Below are 21,323 nucleotides of genomic sequence, written 5' to 3'. Positions count from 1 at the left end.
CGCCTGCCTGCCCACCGGCCTGCCCGCTTGCCCGTCCACCGGCCTGCCCACCGTCCGCGCACCTCCTTGACCACCAGCCTGCCCACCGTCCGCGCACCGCCTGCCCACCTCCTTGCCCACCGTCCGCGCACCGCCTGCGGCCCACCGGCCCCCAGACCGCCTGCCCAGCGGCCTGCCGCCCGATGAGGGTTCCGCCGCGGGCGCGCCCGGACGGCCATGACGGCGCCGCTGAGCCTGGAGGCGATGAGCCATGAGCTGTCCGGGATGAGCCACGAGGCGGGGGCGGCCCGGGCGGCGGCGGAGCTGCTGAGCTCGGCGGCGGCCGCCGTGGCCGCCGGGGGCGGGGGCCTGGTGGGCGTCCCCCCTCGCGGGCCCGGCGCCCTGCGCGCCGGCGGGCCCCTGGCCGGCCCGCTGTCGGGGCCCCTGGCCGGGCCGCTGTCCGGGCCCCTGGCCGGGCCCCCGCGGGCGCTGGGCCTGCCCGGCCTGCTGGACGGCGGCGCCGGGGACTACCCGGGCCCCCCGGCGGCGGGCCGAGCCCCGGAGCCGGGCCTGGCGGGGCCCCTGCCCCCCAGCATGGCCCTGGCGTGCGAGACGGGGCCGGGCCTGGGCGTCAGCGGCACCTACACCACGCTGACGCCCCTGCAGCCGCTGCCGCCCATCTCCACCGTGTCGGACAAGTTTCCCCCGGCGCCGCCCCACCACCACCACCACCACCACCATCACCACCACCACCACCCCGCGGGCCCGCCGCCGCCGCCGCCGCCCCACCACCACCACCACCACCACCACCACCACCCGGCCGCTCCTCCGCCGCCGCCGCCGCCGCCGCCTCCCCACCACCCCTCCGCTCCCGCTCCCGCTCCCGCTCCTCCCGGTCCTCCCGGTCCTCCTCCTCCGCCGCCCCCCCACCACCCCCACGGGGCGCATCCCCCCGCGCCGCAGCGCCTGTCCGGGGGCGTCAACGGCAGCTTCGCCCTGATGCGGGACGAGCGGGGCCTGGCGTCGGTGCACGGGCTGTACCCGGCCTACGCCAAGGACGTGCCCGGGCTGGGGCCGAGCCTGTCGCCGCTGGCGGGGTCGGGGCTGGGCGCCCTGCACGGCCCCCAGCCGGGCCTGCCCCACTACGCGGCCGACAAGCTGCTCCCGCCCGGCGGCTTCGACGGCCCGCCGCACCCGGCCCTGCTGGCCCGGGCCGGCGAGCAGCACCTCGGCCCGCCCTCGGCCGGCCTGGTGCCCCTCTCCGGGCTGCCCCCGGCCCCGCACGCCCACCTGGGCGCCCAGGGCCCCGGCCCCATCCTGGGCGGCGCCCGGGAGGCCGCCCCGGCCGGCCCCGGCTCGCAGCTGGGCAGCCACGGCGGCGGCGGAGGCGGCGGCTGCGGCGGCTCCGGCCAGATGGAGGAGATCAACACCAAAGAGGTGGCCCAGAGGATCACCACCGAGCTCAAGCGCTACAGCATCCCGCAGGCCATCTTCGCGCAGAGGGTGCTGTGCCGCTCGCAGGGCACCCTGTCCGACCTGCTCCGCAACCCCAAGCCCTGGAGCAAGCTCAAGTCCGGCCGGGAGACCTTCCGCAGGATGTGGAAGTGGCTGCAGGAGCCCGAATTCCAGAGGATGTCCGCGCTCCGCCTGGCAGGTCAGGGCCGGGGGGCCGGGGGGCCGGGAGGGAGGCCGGAGGATGGTCATCGGATCATCATCATAACGACGCTGGTGCCGTTTGTTAAGCGCTCCCTAGGCGCCGGCGGAGAGGCGAGGTCATCGGGTGGGGCCCCCCCGGGGGGCTCGCGGGCTTCGTCCCCACTTTACAGACGAGGGAACTGAGGCCCGGAGAGGTCAGGTGACTTGCCCCGGCTCACGCGGCTGACAAGCGGAGGAGCGGGATTAGAACCCACGACCTCTGACTCCCAAGCCCGGGCTCCTTCCACTGGGCCACGCTGCCACTCTCTATAAGGACAGGGACCGGGGGATGGACCGGCCAGGGGCTGGGCAGGGCGGGCTCCGGGACCCTCACCCGTCCGGGCGTCCGTCCCCGGGGCCCTGACCATCGCCACCCCTTTCCCTCTCGGCTGGACGGGAGCGGGGGGTGGGGGGCGACCCGGCCCGCTTGGGTTGGTGATGGGGGCACAACCCGGCCGAGAGTGTGTGTCTGCCCACCCCGCGGCACCTTGCCTGGCGCAGCCCCCGATGTCCGTGTGATGTTCGAGGGTAGGGAGTGCGGGCCAGAGAGATTCTGCTTTTCTGCCCGCCGGTGTGCGTGTCTCAACATGTATGCGTGTCTGCCCGTCGCTTTGTGTCTCTGTAGGTGCGACTGTGCCACAGCGAGTGGGTGAATTTGCGCGAGCGTATCACCAAGTGTGTTTATGTGGGGTCGGTGTGTGTTTCTGTGTGTATCTCAGCGGGTTTTTTTATGCATCTCTGTGAGCTCGTTGTTGGGTAGAGACCGTCTCTATATGTTGTCGATTTGTACTTCCCGAGCGCTTAGCCCAGTGCCCTGCACACAGTAAGCGCTTAATAAATACGATTGAATGGATGAATGTGGGTGTATGTGTGTGCGTGTGTGTGTGCTTTCTTTCCCGACCCGGGATCTCTGTCCCCACGGAGACCCCCGGGCCAGGCTAGACGAAGAAGAGCGAGGGACCCAAGAGGGGGGAGGAGAGGGGATCGGGCTACCGCGTCCAGCTCTCTGGCTTCGCCTCCGCCGCGGGAATCCGAGCCAGTCCCGCCCCCGGGATCCCGTTTTCTCTTCTTCCCTTTGAAAGAGGGTGTGTGTGTGTGTGTGTGTGTGTGTGTGTGTGTGTGTGTGTGTGTGTGTGTGTGTGTGTGCATGGAAGTATTTGTACGTTATTGTGGCTGGAAATGGGGGTGCATATATGTGTGTATTGGACTGCGTTACTGCTTTACATAAATCTGTATACAAGCAGGCGCACACACTCGCACACGCGAGCGCCCGGGCACATTTGGTTGTGGGGCGGCACTTTAGGTGAGCGGCCCAGGGCCGTGAGTCCTCGAGTTTTCTCTGCCCCGGCCCTGCTTTTCCATCCCCTGTTCTCCCATCCCCTGGTCTCCCTATCCCTGCTTTCCCGGCTCCTGCTCTCCCGATCCCTGTTCTTCCGGCTCCTGCTCTCCCGGCCCCTGCTCTCCCAGCCCCTGCTCTCCCGCTGCATTGAATCCAGCGGGTTCCTGGCCTCCGGGCCACCTGCTGAGCCCCGGGTCGAAGGTCGGAAGGCCTCCTCGGGAGAGCCGGTGGCGGGGCCGCGATGTGGGGTGCGGGGAGCGGGAGCCGGAGCCAGGCGGGAGCCGCCTCCACCCGCCCCCACACCCAAGGCGTTGGTTGCCTTTGGTTTCGTCGGAGGTAGCGCGCTCCCTCTGGATGGGATGGGGTTGGGGGGTGGGGGCTGCTAATCCTCCCGGGGGAGGACGATTCGGGGTGGGGGCGGGAGCGAGGGGCAGGGAGAGCTAGGGAACGAGGACCGACTCATTTCAGAGGCCGGAGCGGGGAGAGGGCCACTGGGGCCCGGGGATGGAGCCGCCTGGGCCTGGCAGGGATCCCGTGGGCAGCGGCGGGGCGGAAAGGTGGTCGCCCTCCACGAATTATCCCCTGGGGATCGCGACACGGTCACAACCCACGCCGGCCCCGGGGCCCAGGCCTCGCCGGCCGTTTGGGCCTTTCCCAACCAAAAACAAAGGAAGGGAGGAGCTACCCCGCCTCCGCCCAATACCTCCCCCTCCCACCCCGGGGGGCTCAAGGCTTCGGCCGGCACCTCCAGCCCTCGCCCCCCCTTCGCCCCCCCACCTACCCCCCAGCCCGCTGGCTGTCTCTCTCTGTCAGTGTGATGCTCTCTGGGACTCAGTGGGCCGGAGCCTGGCGGGCTCATGGTTTTCAATGCAACCTCGGCTGTGGGTCCTTTGGGGTGAAACGGAGCAGCAAGCCTCCATCTCCTCCTCCTCCCCCCCGCACCCCCAGTCCCCCTTCCCCTCCCCCTAATTCACTCTTCCGCGCACACACACACACACTCAGCTACGCGTACACAATTGGCGCATACCCCCTCTCCTCCCCACCCCCCCACACACGCGTGCACACGGACAGGGGCGCAGCCGCGGCCCTGGCTGAGGGTAACAGAGAAGGGAGGGGAGATTCGTGTCTTAGGGGGCTCCCGCTCTCCGTGGGGCCGGGGACATGGGGGCCGAAGCGGGCGGCGGACACCAGGCCTCGGGCAAAGGTCGCCAAAAAGGAGGTGAATTGGACTGGGGGCGGGGGGGCCGCCTCCTGCCGCGGAAGACCCCGCCTCCACCGGCCCTACAGAGCCGCACTGACCCCAAGGGACGATCTCCACCCCCTTCCTCCTCCTCCTCCTCCTCCAAACTCCCGCACCTCCCCCGTCCCGCCGCCCAGTGACCCACATCGGGCAGAGCTGATGGATGCCACCGCAGCCTGGCTCCCCCCGGGCCACCGGGTCTCCAGACTTGGCCCCGCGGCCCCGCGGCTCCCTGGCCTGGTCCCTCGGCTCCAGACGCGGGTGGCAGGTTGCCCAGGGCCACGCCAAAATCCTGACTCGGGGCAGATAAGCAAAAACCCAGAGAAATGCCCATTTGACCTTCTTAAAGCGCTAACTTAAGTCGCCGCCGCCACCTTGACTCTCCCCTCCCGCCCACACCTTTGTCTTTCATTCATTCAACCGTATTTACTGAGCACTGTACTAAGCGCTTGGGAAGTACAAATTGGCAACATATAGAGACGGTCCCTACCCAACAGCGGGCTTTGTCTGTCTCCTCGCTGCCTCTTCCTTCTCCCCTTGCTGCTCTCCATAATAATGATGGCATTTATTAAGCACTTACCATGTGCGAAGCACTGTTCTAAGCGCTGGGGTTGCTGCAGGGTGATCAGGTTGTCCCACGGGGGGCTCACAGTCTTAATCCCCATTTTACAGGTGAGGTAACTGAGGCCCAGAGAAGTTAAGTGAGTTGCCCAAAGTCACACAGCTGACAATTGGCAGAGCAGGGATTTGAACCCATGACCTCTGACTCCAAAGCCCGGGCTCTTTTCCACTGAGCCACGCTGCTTCTCCATCTCCCTGCACCTTCCCACTCCCTTGTCCCTGTGTCCAAACCTCTCCCTCGGCCTCTCTGTCTCTGTCCCTGTCCCTCGGATGTCTCTGGCTCGTGGTCTCTACCTCTGCCTGTCTCTCTAGAACCCCAACCCATTTCACTTTCTCTTTCTCTCCAGAGGAAAGTTTGCCTCTTCTCGTAGTTTCTTTCTTCAAAAGTTCCCAGCCTCTCCGACCGGGCAGGAGAAATGTAGCTTCCGGATACACACAGACACACAGACACACAGACAGACACACAGACACACACACACACACAAACACACACATATACACACACACGCACTTTTTCGGAAAACCTCGGTTTCAGATCCGTTCTAAAGATGAGACTGAGTTTCCTTGATTTGAGACCGCTTGCAGCCCCGTTCGTACCGGGGCTGGGGTGACGTTCATTCATTCATTTAATAGTATTTATTGAGCGCTTACTGGGTGCAGGGCACTGTACTAAACGCTTGGGAGAGTACAACAATAAGCAGATACATTACCTGCCCGCGTCAGCGTGAGTCCCCTCTATGGGTCAGACAGGGCCTAATTAACGGGGGTGGGGGGGGGGGGGGGGGGTCGGAGGAGGGAGAAATACCGAAAGGTGTACTTGTGTGTGTGTGTGTGTGTGTGTGTGTGTGTGTGTACATGCGTGCATTTATTATTATTATTATTATAGTATTTGTTAAGCGCTTACTATGTGCCAGGCACTGTACTAAGGCCTGAGGTGTATGCAAGTAAATCGGGTTGGGGACAGTTCCTGTCTCATGTGGAGCTCACCGTCTCAGTCCCCATTGTACAGATGAGGGAACTGAGGCACAGAGAAGTGAAGTGACTTGCCCAAGGTCACACAGCAGATAAGCGGTGGAGCCGGGATTAAAACCCATGACCTTCTGGCTCCCAGGCCCGCGCTCTATTCGGGTGAGTGTGTGTCTGTGTAAGTGTGTGAGGGTCTGTGTCAGCATGTGAGCATCTGTGTTAGACCGTCATACACTTACACACTCCGTAACACAGATGTTCACATGCTGACACAGACCCTCACACACTTACACAGACACTCACTGTGTCAGCATGTGAGCATCTGTGTTAGTGTGTGTCTGTGTGTGTGAGGGTCTGTGTCAGTATGCGAGCATCTGTGTGAGTGTGTGTCCGTATAAGTGCGATAGGGTCTATGTCAGCTTGTGAGCAATTGTGTGCGTGAGGGTCTGTGTCGGTATGTTTGAGCTTTAAGGGGTCGATGTAAAAGCGACTGAGGCTCGGGGCGTGCAAGTGCAGAGAGGGGGTAGAGGGGATGGGGCGGACCCAGGGATGTGGATCCCCCCGCTCCACATTCCCGGAGGGGCTGGACAGCCTGACCAGACGGCGGCCGAGGCGAAATACCGAGGCCCGGAGACTTTTCTAAAATCGCCAAAAGCCGAGAGGGAAGGGGAAACAATTCGGGCCAGGTCGATCGAGGGTCAGAGACGGGAAGGTTGGCCGTTCTTTGTAAAACACTCTACTAATGGGTTGTGGAGGGCAGTCCTGGAGAGGTGGAGGCGGCCAGCCCCATGGAGCGCAGAGTCACAGACCTTGCGGGGCGAGGGCGCCCGGGTGGGCGGGCGTTGATCCAAGCTTTGGGTGTGTGAAGGTGTGTGGGTGAGTGTGACAGCAGCTGGTGTGGGTCCGTGAACCTGGGACTTCGGGTGAGTGTGCAGGACACACAGGGCAGGCATTGATCCAAGCGTTGGGTGTGTGAAGGTGTGTGGGTGAGTGTGACAGCAGCTGGCGTGTGCCTGCGTGGGTCCGTGGACCTGGGACTTCGGGTGAGTGTGCAGCACACACATGCCTGTGTGCAGGATGGCGAGGATATGTGGATGTGATGGGGTTCTCGCCTGTCCCGCCGTCGACCCCCGGCCCACGTCCTTCTCCTGGCCCGGAATGCCCTCCCTCCACACATCCGCCAAGCTAGGCGCTTAGAACAGTGCTTTGCACATAGTAAGCGCTTAATAAATGCCATCATTATTATTATTCCTCCCTTCAAAGCCCTACTGAGAGCTCACCTCCTCCAGGAGGCCTCCCCAGACTGAGCCCCCTTTTTTCTCTCCTCCTCCCCATCCCTCCCGCCCTACCTCCTTCCCCTCCCCACAGCACCTGTATTTGTACAAATTTATTACTCTATTTATTTTACTTGTACATATTTACTATTTATTTTGTTAATGATGTGCATCTAGCTTTAATTCTATTTGTTCTGACGATTTTGACTCCTGTCTCCATGTTTTGTTTTGTCGTCTGTCTCCCCCTTCTAGACTGTGAGCCCGTTGTTGGGTAGGGACCGTCTCCATAGGTTGTCGACTTGTACTTCCCAAGCGCTCAGTACAGTGCTCTGCACACAGTAAGCGCTCAATAAATACGATTGAATGAATGAATGTGCGGGAGGGCATATCGGCGTGCGGGCGTGCCAGGGGGGTTGTGTGTGCGCAGGAAGGTATAGCGGGTGAGTGAATTGGGGAAGGGGGAGGTTGAGGACATCTCTCCTCGAAATTAGAGGGGCTGATCGGAGACGGGCAACCGGAGGAAATTCTCACCGAATTAACTGCTAAAAAAAATCAATATTTTTTCCGATGTAATCATCGCCGCTTCCCCATTAGAGAGGCGGCCGCCAGTGACCCTGCCCCCGCCTCCTCGTGGGCGTCCTGGGTGGGCTGGGGGGTTGAACTGCTTCTGACCGGGCCGAACCGGGTCAGGGGCTCGAGGAGCCAAAAGGCTGCTTTCTGGGGACAAAGCGCCCCGCAGACCCCCACAACATTGGGTAGGGACCGTCTCTCTATGTTGCCAACTTGTACTTCCCAAGCGCTTAGCACAGTGCTCTGCACACAGTAAGCGCTCAATAAATACGATTGAATGAATGAATGAAATACATACACACACACACAGATGCCCACATACGTTCTACACGCAGTCCCCTGCATGCAGACGCCCACCTTCATTCTACCTACGGCCCCTTACACATACATTCACATATATGTCCATATACACACTCAGGCCCACAGATCCAGAAGCCTACACGCAGTCCACTTGGCATGCATATATTAACATGCGTATGCATTCGCATGTTTGCTCAGGAGTTTTCCATTAATTGAAGCTTTCCAACTGGGCTCTCCACTCTGTCGCTGGGTGTAAAGTGAGTGTTTGCGACGAGGGGTGGGGATTTTCGCATTTCTGGCAGAGCTTACGTTTGTGGCTGACATTTCTGCTCCTGTGTCTGGTGCTATTTCTATGTCTCTGTCCATGCTTATACCCGTATCTGTCCGGGTGAGGGAATGGGCGTTTCTGTCGTTCTGTGATAGTATTTGGGTTTGTGTGTGTGTGATTTGTTCGAGATTATGAATATGTGTCTGTGAGTGTTTGTAGCTATGTTTCTGTCTATTTCAGTGTGAGGACACATGTGTCTGTGGATTCTTGCAATGCGTGTTGGTGTGTCAGGGTCAGTTCTCCCTTCAGTACCTCAGTGTGTTTCTGTGTGTCAGCCTGTGACGGTGTTTCTTTATGGGTTCCAGTGTCCGTTCAGGATCTGCACAAGAGTCTTTGTATCTGTCCTTGTGTGCGCGGGTTTGACTGTGTGTAGAGCCCAGGACATCCGTGCAGGCCCGAGAAGAAGCCAGGCGCTCCGGGAAGGGCCCGGCCTTCCTCCCCGTCCTCCCTCTGTCAGCTAAGTCTGCGGCTCAGGGCCGGGACATCCTTCTGGTCCTTGTCAGAGAGCTCCAGTACTGACCCGGGACAGGCGGAGCAAGGTTTCCGTCTCCGCCTCTGGGTTCCTCGGGCGAACCCAGAGTGGCTTTGCCCCCAACCCAGAAGGGATTTGGCTCCCCTTCCTTGTTAATTTTGTGGTCCTTTATCGTCTCGGGGCGAGCGGGTGGGGAGTTCGAGGATGAAGGGGGCCCTGAGCCCGTAGTTGGGCAACATCTCCAGATGTTGCCGAACTGTACTTCCCACGCGCAATTAGCACAGCGTTTAGAACAGTGCTTGGCACATAGTAAGCACTTAACAAATACTATTAGTAGTAGTATTAATCAATCAATCGCATTTATTGAGCGCTTACTGCGTGCAGAGCACTGTACTAAGCGCTTGGGAAGTACAAATTGGCAACATATAGAGACGGTCCCGACCCAACAGCGGGCTCACAGTCTAAAAGGGGGAGACGGAGAACAAAACCAAGCATACTAACAGAATAAAATAAATAGAATAGATATGTACAAGTAAAATAAATAGAGTAATCAATCAATCAATCGTATTTATTGAGCGCTTACTGTGTGCAGAGCACTGTACTAAACGCTTGGGAAGTCCAAGTTGGCAACATATAGAGACAGTCCCGACCCAACAGTGGGCTCACAGTCTAAAAGGGGGAGACGGAGAACAAAACCAAACATACTAACAGAATAAAATAAATAGAATAGATATGTACAAGTAAAATAGAGTAATCAATCAATCGTATTTATTGAGCGCTTACTGTGTGCAGAGCACTGTACTAAGCGCTTGGGAAGTCCAAGTTAGCAACATATAGAGACAGTCCCGACCCAACAGTGGGCTCACAGTCTAGTAAGGGGAGACAGAGAACAAAACCAAACATACTAACAGAATAAAATAAATAGAATAGATATGTACAAGTAAAACAGAGTAATCAATCAATCGTATTTATTGAGCGCTTACTGTGTGCAGAGCACTGTACTAAGCGCTTGGGAAGTACCAGTTGGCAACATACAGAGACAGTCCCGACCCAACAGTGGGCTCACAGTCTAAAAGGGGGAGACGGAGAACAAAACCAAACATACCAACAGAATAAAATAAATAGAATAGATATGTACAAGTAAAATAGAATAATCAACCAATCGTATTTATTGAGCGCTTACTGTGTGCAGAGCACTGTACTAAGCGCTTGGGAAGTCCCAGTTGGCAACATACAGAGACAGTCCCGACCCAACAGTGGGCTCACAGTCTAGAAGGGGGAGACGGAGAACAAAACCAAACATACTAACAGAATAAAATAAATAGAATAGATATGTACAAGTAAAATAGAGTAATCAACCAATCGTATTTATTGAGCGCTTACTGTGTGCAGAGCACTGTACTAAGCGCTTGGGAAGTCCCAGTTGGCAACATATAGAGACAGTCCCGACCCAACAGTGGGCTCACAGTCTAAAACGGGGAGACAGAGAACAAAACCAAACATACTAACAGAATAAAATAAATAGAATAGATATGTACAAGTAAAATAGAATAATCAATCAATCGTATTTATTGAGCGCTTACTGTGTGCAGAGCACTGTACTAAGCGCTTGGGAAGTCCCAGTTGGCAACATACAGAGACAGTCCCGACCCAACAGTGGGCTCACAGTCTAAAAGGGGGAGACGGAGAACAAAACCAAACATACTAACAGAATAAAATAAATAGAATAGATAGGTACAATTATTAATTGTTTAATTATTAATAATTAATAATTAATAATATAATAGGTATTATTATTATTAGATAGGTACAAGTAAAATAAATAAATAGAGTAATAAATGCGATGCAGGGACCCCGGCGCTCGGCTGTTCTGGGAGGGGCTCGGGAGCGCGCACGGATACACCGCGCGTACACGTGTATATGTGTGTCCCCCCCCCCCCCCCCCCCCCCCCGACCGGTCCAGCGGGTCCCGAGAGGTCGGTGCCCCCTCTGCTGGCCGCCAAGGGACGGTGCAGGTGGCGGGGCTGCCCCCGGGGAAGGGGGGAGGGAGAAGGGGTCTGCCCAGCTTCCTCGACCCCTCCTCTGGGCAGGACAGTGCCAAGGCCAGGACAGCCGCCACCCCCGCCACCCCCATCCTCATCACTGTCACAAAACGACAGCGCAACCCCGCCCTCTTGCACCCCACCAGTAGGACAGTAGCTCCCTGCAGAGCTCAGAGGGAGCCCTTTCGGGCTTTGGGGTGTCCGGGTCCCCAAATCTCCGGGCTCCAGAGGCGGAGAGGCAGCGTGGCTCGGCGGAAAGAGCCCGGGCTTTGGAGTCAGAGGTCATGGGTTCAAGCCCCGGCTCCGCCAACTGTCAGCTGTGTGACTTTGGGCAAGACTTTTGGACTGTGAGCCCACTGTTGGGTAGGGACTGTCTCTATATGTTGCCAATTTGTACTTCCCAAGCGCTTAGTACAGTGCTCTGCACATAGTAAGCGCTCAATAAATACGATTGATGATGATGAAGTCACTTCACTTCTCTGAGCCTCAGTGACCTCATCTGTAAAATGGGGTTGAGGACTGTGAGCCCCACCGTGGGACAAAACCTGATCACCTTGTAACCTCCCTAGCGCTTAGAACAGTGCTTTGCACATAGTAAGCGCTTAACAAATACTATTATTATCATCCCGGTGCCCGGACGGGGACGGGCTCGGGGGTTTTGCTTCAGCACCACGGACAAGGTCCCGCAGCCCGCTCCCGATGCGGGGTCAGAGAGCCAATGATAATACTAAGGATGGTATTTGTTAAGCGCTTACTATGTGCCAAGCACTGTTCTAAGCGCTGGGGGAGATACAAGGTCATCAGGTTGTCCCATGTGGGGCTCACAGTCTTAATCCCCATTTTCCAGAAGGGGAGGCCCAGAGAAGCGAAGTGGTTTGCCCAAGGTCACACAGCAGACAAGTGGCAGAGTCGGGATTAGAACCCATGACCTCTGGCTCCCAAACCCGGGCTCTTTCCACTAAGCCACGAACCGACAATAATAATAAGTAACAATAAGAACAATAATAATAAGGATGGTATTTGTTAAGCATTTACTATGTGCCAAGCACTGTTCTAAGCACTCAGGTAGATACAAGGTAATCAGGTTGTGCCACGTGGGGCTCACAGTCTTAATCCCCACTTTCCAGAAGGTGAACTGAGGCCCAGAGAAGTGAAGTGATTTGCCCAAGGTCACACAGCAGACAAGTGGCAGAGTCGGGATTAGAACCCATGACCTCTGGCTCCCAAGCCCGGGCTCTTTCCACTAAGCCACGAGCCAATAATAATAACAATAATAATAATAATAATAATAATAATAATAATAATAATAAAAAGTATGGCATTTGTTAAGCACTTACTATGTGCCAAGCACTGTCCTAAGCACTCAGGTAGATACAAGGTATTCAGGTTGTCCCACGTGGGGCTCACAGTCTTAATCCCCATTTTCCAGATGAGGTAATTGAGGCCCGGAGAAGTGAAGTGGTTTGCCCAAGGTCACGCAGCAGGTGAGGGGCGGAGCTGGGATTAGAACCCACATCCTCTGACTGAACCCCGTGCTCTTTCCACGAGGCCATGATGCTTCAAGTGGTCAAGATTCCAGAAAATACCCCCCCCAAACCCAACCTGCTGCAGGGAGAGCTGAAGGCCCGGCGTGGGCAGTCCCGAGGCCGTGTGGCCCAAGCTCATCTGGGTGACCCCGGCTCATACCTCGGTCCTCAACGGAGGGGCGTCCAAAGAGGGACACTGGGGCCGAGGCCGGAGGAGGCCGGTTTATCCATCGGTGTGAGAGTGTCACAGTGAGAATCTGTAGAAATCTCTGTGTGAGGGTGAATCTGTGTGTGAATCTGAAGCTACGTGCCTGTAGGTATCTGTATTTGTGTATCAGGTGGGTATGATTCCATGCCTGGGTGAATGAATCAATGCCTGGGTGAATCCGTGTGCGGGTATGCGTGTATATTTGTGGGTCTGTATCTACGTGTGTGAACACATGCAAATTTAGGTGCATGTTTGTGGCAGGGTGTATCTGTTTGGGTCTGAGAATGTATCTCTGCCTATGATGTGGATGATCTCCCTCATATGTAACCCAAGCTCTGCAGTGCAGGGCCGGGAATCCTAGGTCTGGGTAACCCCTTCATATGAGTCAGCTGAAGGCTATAGCACAGGGCAAGAGACGACGCCAGTTTGTGCCCCCATGCGTGAGTCCCGCCACCTTCCCGGAGGGTCTCAGAGGGTGCAAATCTGACACTGCGTGGCTTCAGTGGCTCTGCGGCTTCCCAAGGAAACTTGGGTTCCCCCCAACCTGGGCCTTTATGGCCTAGCTGAGTATGGCCCCATCCACTGAGGGCTGTTTACACTAGAGGAAGGGGGGTGGGGACAGGAGAGGGAAGGCTGGTCTGGATCAGAGGAGAAAGGACTTGGGTGATTTCATCTCAGCGCCGGTTACAGAGGGCAGGATGGCAGAGGCCCCGGGTGAAGGGCACGGCCGCATCCTTGGCTCAGAAGAAACTTGCTTGGGGAGTTGGAACCAGACCCCGTCTGCCTCATTAGCGTCCGATCAGTGTCCGGGACTCTTCCGAGAAAGCAGCCTGACTAGAAATGAATAAGCGCATTTGCTTTAGTGCAGTGAGATTTCCACAGGAAAACTTTCAGCCACATAAATCCTGCTAAGACATCGTCTCTGTGGCTCACATAAGTGGATCCTTTTTACAGCCTCAGATCTGTCCCTCGGCTACATCCACAGTGTGTATAGGGTTGCACTTCTCAGTTGTGTAAAATCCGAGGGTTTGATTTTTCCCAAGATCGTTGCCGGGTGAATTTTATGGAAACCACTGAGAAAAGGGTCAGGTTAGAAGTTATCATCTGAACTCCTCCATTGAACTGGTGATGATAGATTTTACAAAAAAAACCTGAATTTAAACTGAGACCGTTTCTGTCTGATCTGAGTTTGGACTGTGATTATCGACTTGGTCAGATTCTTTAAACACCTGCATTGACCTTAACATGTATTTATTGATTGATTGATTGATTATCCCGGGCTTCCAGGACGTTACCAGTATGAACTTTGGTAGGTCAGAATAATATGGTCCTAACAATGAAATCCCAAATAGCCCAGATCCACAGTGTGAAGGCCTTTCCCACATTACTGGAATGACCCACCTCATTATTACTGCATTTCTTCCAACTGCTTAGGGCTGGAGTTCTGGTGTGGGTGGGTGGATGGAGGGGGGCGAGGGGGTGGGGGGAGAGAGGTGATGGCGTATGGAGGAGAGAAACTGGGGAAAGGAGAAGGTAAGAGGAAATTGGGCAGCTTAGAGAACAATGCTTTTGTGGACCTAAAGAGATCCTAACCTAGCTGAACATTTACACCCGAACACTTTGGTAATGTTAGAAAACAGTCCGTTGGAAGACAGAACGTTATTCATTGAGTGGACTAGCCATTGCGGGGGAAGGACAACTCTTAATAGGATCGCTGGCTCTAAAGTATCACATGGATGTGAATACCCTGTTTCAGTTCATTTGAATAATAATAATAATAATAGTAATAATAATGTTGGTATTTGTTAAGCGCTTACTATGTGCCAAGCACTGTTCTAAGCGCTGGGGTAGATACAAGGTAATCAGGTTGTCCCACGTGGGGCTCACAGTCTTAATCCCCATTTTACAGATGAGGGAACTGAGGCCCAGTGAAGTTAAGTGACTTGCCCAAAGTCACACAGCTGGCAAGTGGCAGAGCCGGGATTTGAACCCCTGACCTCTGACTCCAAAGCCCGTGCTCTTTCCACTGAGCCACGCTGCTTCCCTTGAATGGTGAATCATAAAAATACTTACCTTCAATTCCAGTTCCTACTCCAGGCTCTCTCAACCAAAGGCTGGGAGATGTCCTAATAATTCTCTCTTCTGTGCTCTTCAAATCGTGTCTGTTAAGGGAAGATGGTGTGGGACGTTCTCCCCAAATTGTGTTTGCATTTTTTTGCCTTACGGATGTTCAATCCACAACTTTTAAAATCATGTTCTAAGGTTGAAGAATTCTTGGCTAATAATGATTGTACAGGGCAGACTGACTGAGTTGGGACGGAAACAAAACCCGACCCTTTAAGGTCGGTGTTTGAGGATGCAGGCTTCACACTAGAGTTCAAGAAACATTAATGGCTTTGTTTCAGCATGCCATTATTGCATTTTCTTTAAAAACTAGGAATTGTATGTTAGAATCTTCTCTTTACTTTCTCAGGGAAGGAAGATCGGAGGGTGGGGGGAGCAGGGGTTATTGGTTGCACCATATGTTCACCCTTTCTTTGGTCCTCTGGCCAATTAAATCAGCTTTTTGGATTTTCCCCTCGAAAATATAGTGGTTCTTGAAGGAAATCCCAGGAAATCCAGCACCAGCTCAGGGAGGATGGTACCACAGACAATAGCCGTGAAACCTGGAGATCCATCAGCTCATTTTCCTTTTGACATTTAGCACTTATCACCCCTCCCATTTGACAAGTGGGGAAACTGAGGCACAGAGGTGAAGTGGATAGAGCACGGGCCTGGGGGTCAGAAGGTCACGGGTTCTCATCCCGGCTCGGCCATTTGTCCGCTGTGTGACCTTGGATGGGTCATTTCACTTCCCTGGGCCTCATCTGCAAAATGGGGATTGAGACTGTGAGCCCCAGGTGGGACAGGGATTCTGTCCAACCCGATTTACTCCTAGCGCTTAGTACAGTGCCACATAGTAAACGTTTAACAAATAACACTATTATTACTTCCTAGGGTGGCATTCATACTCCAGGGCCGGGTCCCAGGTGTCCCAGCTCCTAGCTCTTGCTCCCTGGGGCCCCGCTGCCTTGGAGCAATGGCTGGAGGGACTCGAGGCTTGAAACCCCGGGGACCTGAGCTCAGTCCGGCCTTCCTCCCAGCCTGTCCGTTTTTGTTCTCCAGGGTTTCCATTTAGAGAATAATCGAAGGAAGATTTAGCTAGGACAGCATCATCGGGTTCGAAAGCCTCTTGCACCTGAGCCATTCAGTTGCCCATCAGAGAGGATATTATCCCGCTCAGGGCAGGTTGTTCAGGGCAGACCAGTGGACGAAAGCAGCTGGGAGACAGAGGACAGAGGGAAATATTTCGTCCACTGAGTCCAAATATTTCCCTCTTGTCTTCTTGGCTCCCAGCTTCTCAATGCTTAGAAACGGTGGGAGGGCGCCACCTAGCGACGCCACCTTGCCTCTGCAGCCCCAGTCCCTTAGGGGGACCGGCCGAGGCGATTCAAGTATTGATGGAGTCACAAAAATCGTTCATTAAGGCAATTTAATCTTTGCTATTAAATGTCCTTTCAATTCATTTGTGGTAATTAAGATGCAGTTAAAGTGATTAAATTCTAATTACTTATGCCAGACAAAGAAGTATTTGTCACACTAATGCGGTTAACTTGAGGCCTCGGCGAAAGAAAGTTAACATGGACTCGGGATGACGCGGCCGGAAAAATCAGTTCCTCTTTTGCCCATTAATCTGGGGTCCTGGAGCCTTGTGGAATGGGGTGATACCCTCAGACTGGTAAAGGCCTGGAGAAAATGACCATCTCGGGGGAACCCGGAACAAAAACGGCGTGGCTCCCTGGAGAGAGCACGGTCTTTGGAGTCAGAGGTCATGGGTTCAAATCCCAGCTCCGCCAATTGTCAGCTGTGTGACTTTGGGCAAGTCACTTCACTTCTCTGTGCCTCAGTTCCCTCATCTGTAACATGGGGATTAAGACTGTGAGCCCCCCATGGGACAACCTAGTCACCTTGTAACATCCCCAGAGCTTAGAACAGTGCTTTGCACCTAGTGAGCAATTAAGAAATGCCATTACTATTATTATTACGAACCTGCCATTTAGGCCTAGGATAGGGCTCTGCACAAAGTACGAGCTCAATAAATACCACCGATGGATTGAATGAGCCTGCATCTCGGGATGAGCTGAGGAAGAGGAGAAAGAAGAGTAATAAAAGGGTGAAGGGATAGAGGAGAAAACTGAGGAAGAGGGGGAAGAAGAGGAGAAAGAGAAGGAAGAGATTGCAGAGAAAGAGTAGGAGCCGGGGGGGGGGGGAAGAGGAAGAGGAAGAGGAGGAGGAGGAGGAAGGGAACTACTTTATTTTCGAATAATGGCCCTCATTTTTCTCCTGTTCCTAGAGGAAGGATGGGCTAAGGAAGGTTTTCAGTGAGCATGTGCGTTCCCCAGAGCCCTGCAGACCCAGGGTTTCCTTGCCAAACCAAGAGGTCATTTAAAAATAAAAACGAACTCACGTTAGACAAGAGGACGATTTTCCCTGGTATTCAGCTTCAGATGGGAAACACCCACCCCAGTTCAGGAAGCTTCTCTGCCCTGAATAGACAACCCACATATTACCCACACACCCTCCTGTCACTCCCTTTTACACCTTGAAATTGTCAGGCACTTTTTATTTTTCCCAAGCATTTTCACATGGCATCGTTTGATCCTCACACTAACATTGTGGGTTAGGGAGAAGTGGGACTTATTCTCCCCATTTTAAATCAGTCAGTGTAATTGAGCACTTACTGTGTACAGAGCACTGTATTAAGCACTTGGAAGAGTACAATACGACAATTGGTAGACACAATCCCTGTGCACAGTGAGTTTACAGTCTAGAGAGGGAAATAGACGTTAATATAAATGAATAATTTATGGATATGTACATAAATACTCTGGGACTGAGTGTGGGGTGAAAAGCAAATGTCCACAGGGTAAAGATCCAAGTGTGTATCTTGGAGGGATACAGGAGGGAGAGGGAGTTGGTGAAAACGGGGCTTAATCCCTGAAGATCTCTTGGAAAGGTGATCTAAATAAAGGCTTTGATGATGAGAAGAGTGTTGGTTTGGAGTGTTTGGAGAGGAAGGAAGTTTCAGGCCAGAGGGAGGATGTGGGAAAGGGGTCAGCAATTAAATTAACAAGGTCAGGTGACTGAGCGAACTGGCGCTAGAAGAGCAAAGTGTGCAGGCTGGGCCATGAGGTAAGGTAGGAGAGGGCAAGCTGATTGAGTATTCAAAGCCAGTGGTGAGTAGTTTCTGCTCAATACGGAGGTGAGGAAACAGCTACCAAGAGAGATTGAATGACTTGGCCGAAGTCACACAGCAACCCGGTGGCAGAGCTTTCCTGATTCCCAGGCCTTGGCTCTTTTCACTCATCTCTTTTGCCTTGTCATTCCTTTTGGCCTTTTGTCTTTGAGCACGAAGTAGGAGTTAAGGTTATGCCTAGGTCACACAGGGCCTCGGTCCTGGGTTGGGACACTTCCTTTCTCTCACGGTCCCCCGATTTAGCAGTAATGGCACCTGGGGATTGCTGACCAAAATGAAGTCTTGCCCTTCCAGCCCTGCCCATCGATGGATGAAATCACTACTCTTTGCCTGACTGCTGTCCAAGGGCCCAGCTCAGTGGTGGCAGGGGAGTCAGGAGGACACCAATGGCCGTAGAAACGTACACGCACACAAAAAAGAAAAAACGAAAAAGAAGCTTACAGTCTAGAGGGAAAGACAGACATTAGTAGAAATACAGATATTTACATAAGTGCTGAGGGGCAGGGAGGGGGATGAATAAAGGGAGCAAGTCAGGGTGACTCAGAGGGGAGTGGGAGAAGAAGAAAAGAGGACTTAGCTGTTTCTGAATTCCTTTATTCCCCCGGACATGTGAAACACTGGCCCGTTGACCCCCACAATAGTCCTCGCTTGAAACAACAAATTAAGAACCACTGATGTAAAACACACAGCTGCACAGATATGGTCCACCCTCTCTGTGGCTCCTCAGTCTGGACCATCTCGTCCCAGGTGCCCTAGAGTGGCCGCTGCCAACATGCCCATCCTGACTCCAGCTCTGGGTGCAGCCAGGCCTCAGGACCCACCCCTCAAAAGGGAGCAAGGCATACAGAAGGAGGCAGAATCCCACCCAGGGCCACTTGGGCCACTGCCTGGCTTTCCCCCACACCTTGCCCCATCCCGTACTGAACAATCTGGGCTGCAATAGCCAGGGACTACTGGGAGAGATGGGAGAAACCAGGGCAGTACCGAGGGCATGATGCCCAGGCTCCACATTTCAGGGAACCCAGTATCTTTCTGGAAGAGACAGAGCTGCTTGGTTCGGGAAAAGTGGTAGGGTAGAGAAAATTGGTCCCCGGAACAAATGACTGGAAGTCAAGGTGCAGAGGCAGCAGGCTAAGAGACAGAACTGCCTCACTGGAAAGTAGTTCTTTTCCTCAATAGTAATTACAATAATAATGGTATTTGTTAAGTGCTTACTATTTGCCAAGCACTGTTCTAAGCGCCGGGGTAGATACGAGGTAATCAGGTTGTCCCACATGGGGCTCACAGTCTTAATTCCCATTTTACAGATGAGGGAACTGAGGCACAGAGAGTTAAGTGACTTGCCCAAAGTCACACAACTGACAAGTGACAGAGGTGGGATTAGAACCCACGACCTCTGGCTCCCAAGCCTGTGCTCTTTCCACTAAACCACGTGGCTTCTCACAACCCACTCTCCACATCCCAGGCCACATGCCCCCACACCAGGGATTGTCCCTGTGACAGATTTGGGACATGAACCCGAATAATAATAATAATGTTATTTGTTAAGCACTTACTATGTGCAAAGCACTGTTCTAAGTGCTGCGGAGATTACAGGGTGATCAGGTTGTCCCACGGGGGGGCTCACAGTTTTAATCCCCATTTTACAGACGAGGTAACTGAGGCACAGAGCAGTGAAGTGACTTGCCCAAAGTCACACAGCTGACAGTTGGCGGAGCCGGGATTTGAACCCATGACCTCTGACTCCAAAGCCCGTGCTTTTTCCACCGAGCCGCACTGCTTCTCAGAGGAAGAGTGAAGGTCCCAGCCAGGAGAGCTTCTGGCTAATAGTCTCCAGGTAACCCACTGGATCCGAAGAGCCAGTTGCCCCCACCACCTAGTTTCACAGGTATTTGACCCCACAGAACCCCGCTTTAGCCGAAAGAAACTCCCCATAGGCCTTCTAGAGCTGAAGGTGACTCCTCTTGGCCCCTCTGCAGCTGAAGGTGACAAACCCCTTGGTCCTTCTGAATAATAATAATGATTGCAATAATAATTATGATATTTGTTAAGCGCTTATTATGTGACAATTACTGTACTAAATACACGTTTGCCCACTCCTCAAGAAACTTCAGGGGTTGCCTATCCACCTCCACATCTGTCTTGTCGCTAACCCGTCGCCCATGTCCTGCTTCTGGCCTGCTATGCCCACTCTCCTCAACTCTGACAGACAATCACTCTCCCCGCCTTCAAAGCCTTATTGAAGGCATATCACCCAAGAAGACTTCCCTGACTAAGCCCTCCTTTCCTCTTCTCTCACTCCCTTTTGTGACTTGCTCCCTTTGCTCTTCCCCCTTCCCAGCCCCACAGCACTTACGTACATATCTGTAATTTATTTATTTGTGTTGATGTTTGCCTCCCCGAGCACACTGTAAGCTCCTTATGTGCAGGGAATGTGTCTGTTTATTGCTGTATTGTACTCTCCTAAGCAGCTAGTACGGTGCTCTGCACACAGCAAGCTCTCAATAAATACGATTGAATGAATAAATGAATACAAGATAATCAAGCCCCACATGGGGCTCTCAGTTTAAGTAGCAGGAAGAAGAGGTATCGAATCCTCATTTTGCAGATGAGGGAATTGAGGCACAGAGAAGTTAAGGGACTTGCCCAAGGTCACACAGCAGTCAAATGGCAGAGTCTGGATTAGAACCCGGGTCCTCTGAATCCCAGCCCCATGCTCTATCCACTGTTTCCTTTCTCTGGACCTGAAAGCATCTCCCCTTAGGCCCCCTGGATCTGAAGGCCCTTTCTACCTGTCACCTTTGCTCCTTCCACTGAAAAGTCTGGCCCTGATTCATCATCAGGAGCATTGATTAGAACACTGTTCGGGGCACTTGTGAACGTTCAGCAGACATAAAAGATGTGGTCTCTCCCTAATAGAAGCTCTCAGTCTAATGGATGCCAAGAACTCCTGGTCAGCATTCTTCCCCTAAAACCCTTAAAAGACCATTCCCAGGCCAGCCCTCTGCCTTCTCTTCTCCAGGCTAAACTGCTCCGGAGTCTTTTAACCTCTCTTCTCAGGACATAATAATAACAACAACACTAACAACAACAATAATAATGGTACTTTTAAGTGCTTATGAGAAGCACAAGGCCTGGTGGATACAGGATGGGCCTGGACATCAGAAGCACCTGGGTTCTAATCCTACCTCTACCACTTGTCTGCTGTGTGACCTTGGGCAAGTCGCTTAATTTCTCTGTGCCTCAGTTACCTCATCTGTAAATGGGGGATCAAGACTGTGAGCCCCATATAGCATGGACTTTGCCCCACCTGATTAGCTTGTATCTAAGCTGATTAGCTTAGAATAGTGCTTGACACATAGTAAGTGCTTAACAAATATGATTATTATTATAATCATTATGTGCCAAGCACAGTTCTAAGCACTGGGGTAGGTACAAGATAATCAGGTTGAACTCAGTTCCTTTTT

At 53.9% G+C, this 21,323-nt stretch overlaps 1 protein-coding gene across 1 annotated transcript in view; it reads left to right on the top strand.

The window, feature by feature from the left end:
* The first annotated feature begins 216 nt into the window (after positions 1–216).
* ONECUT1 (one cut homeobox 1) overlaps positions 217–21,323 on the top strand; it is a 37,632-nt gene continuing 16,525 nt past the window's right edge. Inside the window, exons 1-3 of the mRNA XM_038750473.1 lie at positions 217–364; positions 452–738; positions 943–1,633. Of these exons, the coding sequence (XP_038606401.1) occupies positions 217–364; positions 452–738; positions 943–1,633 (1,126 nt within the window). The remainder of the gene's footprint in view (positions 365–451; positions 739–942; positions 1,634–21,323) is intronic.

Source organism: Tachyglossus aculeatus, chromosome 8 (assembly GCF_015852505.1).
Source record: "Tachyglossus aculeatus isolate mTacAcu1 chromosome 8, mTacAcu1.pri, whole genome shotgun sequence".
NCBI lineage: Eukaryota > Metazoa > Chordata > Mammalia > Monotremata > Tachyglossidae > Tachyglossus > Tachyglossus aculeatus.
This window is presented reverse-complemented; position numbering and strand designations above follow the sequence as displayed.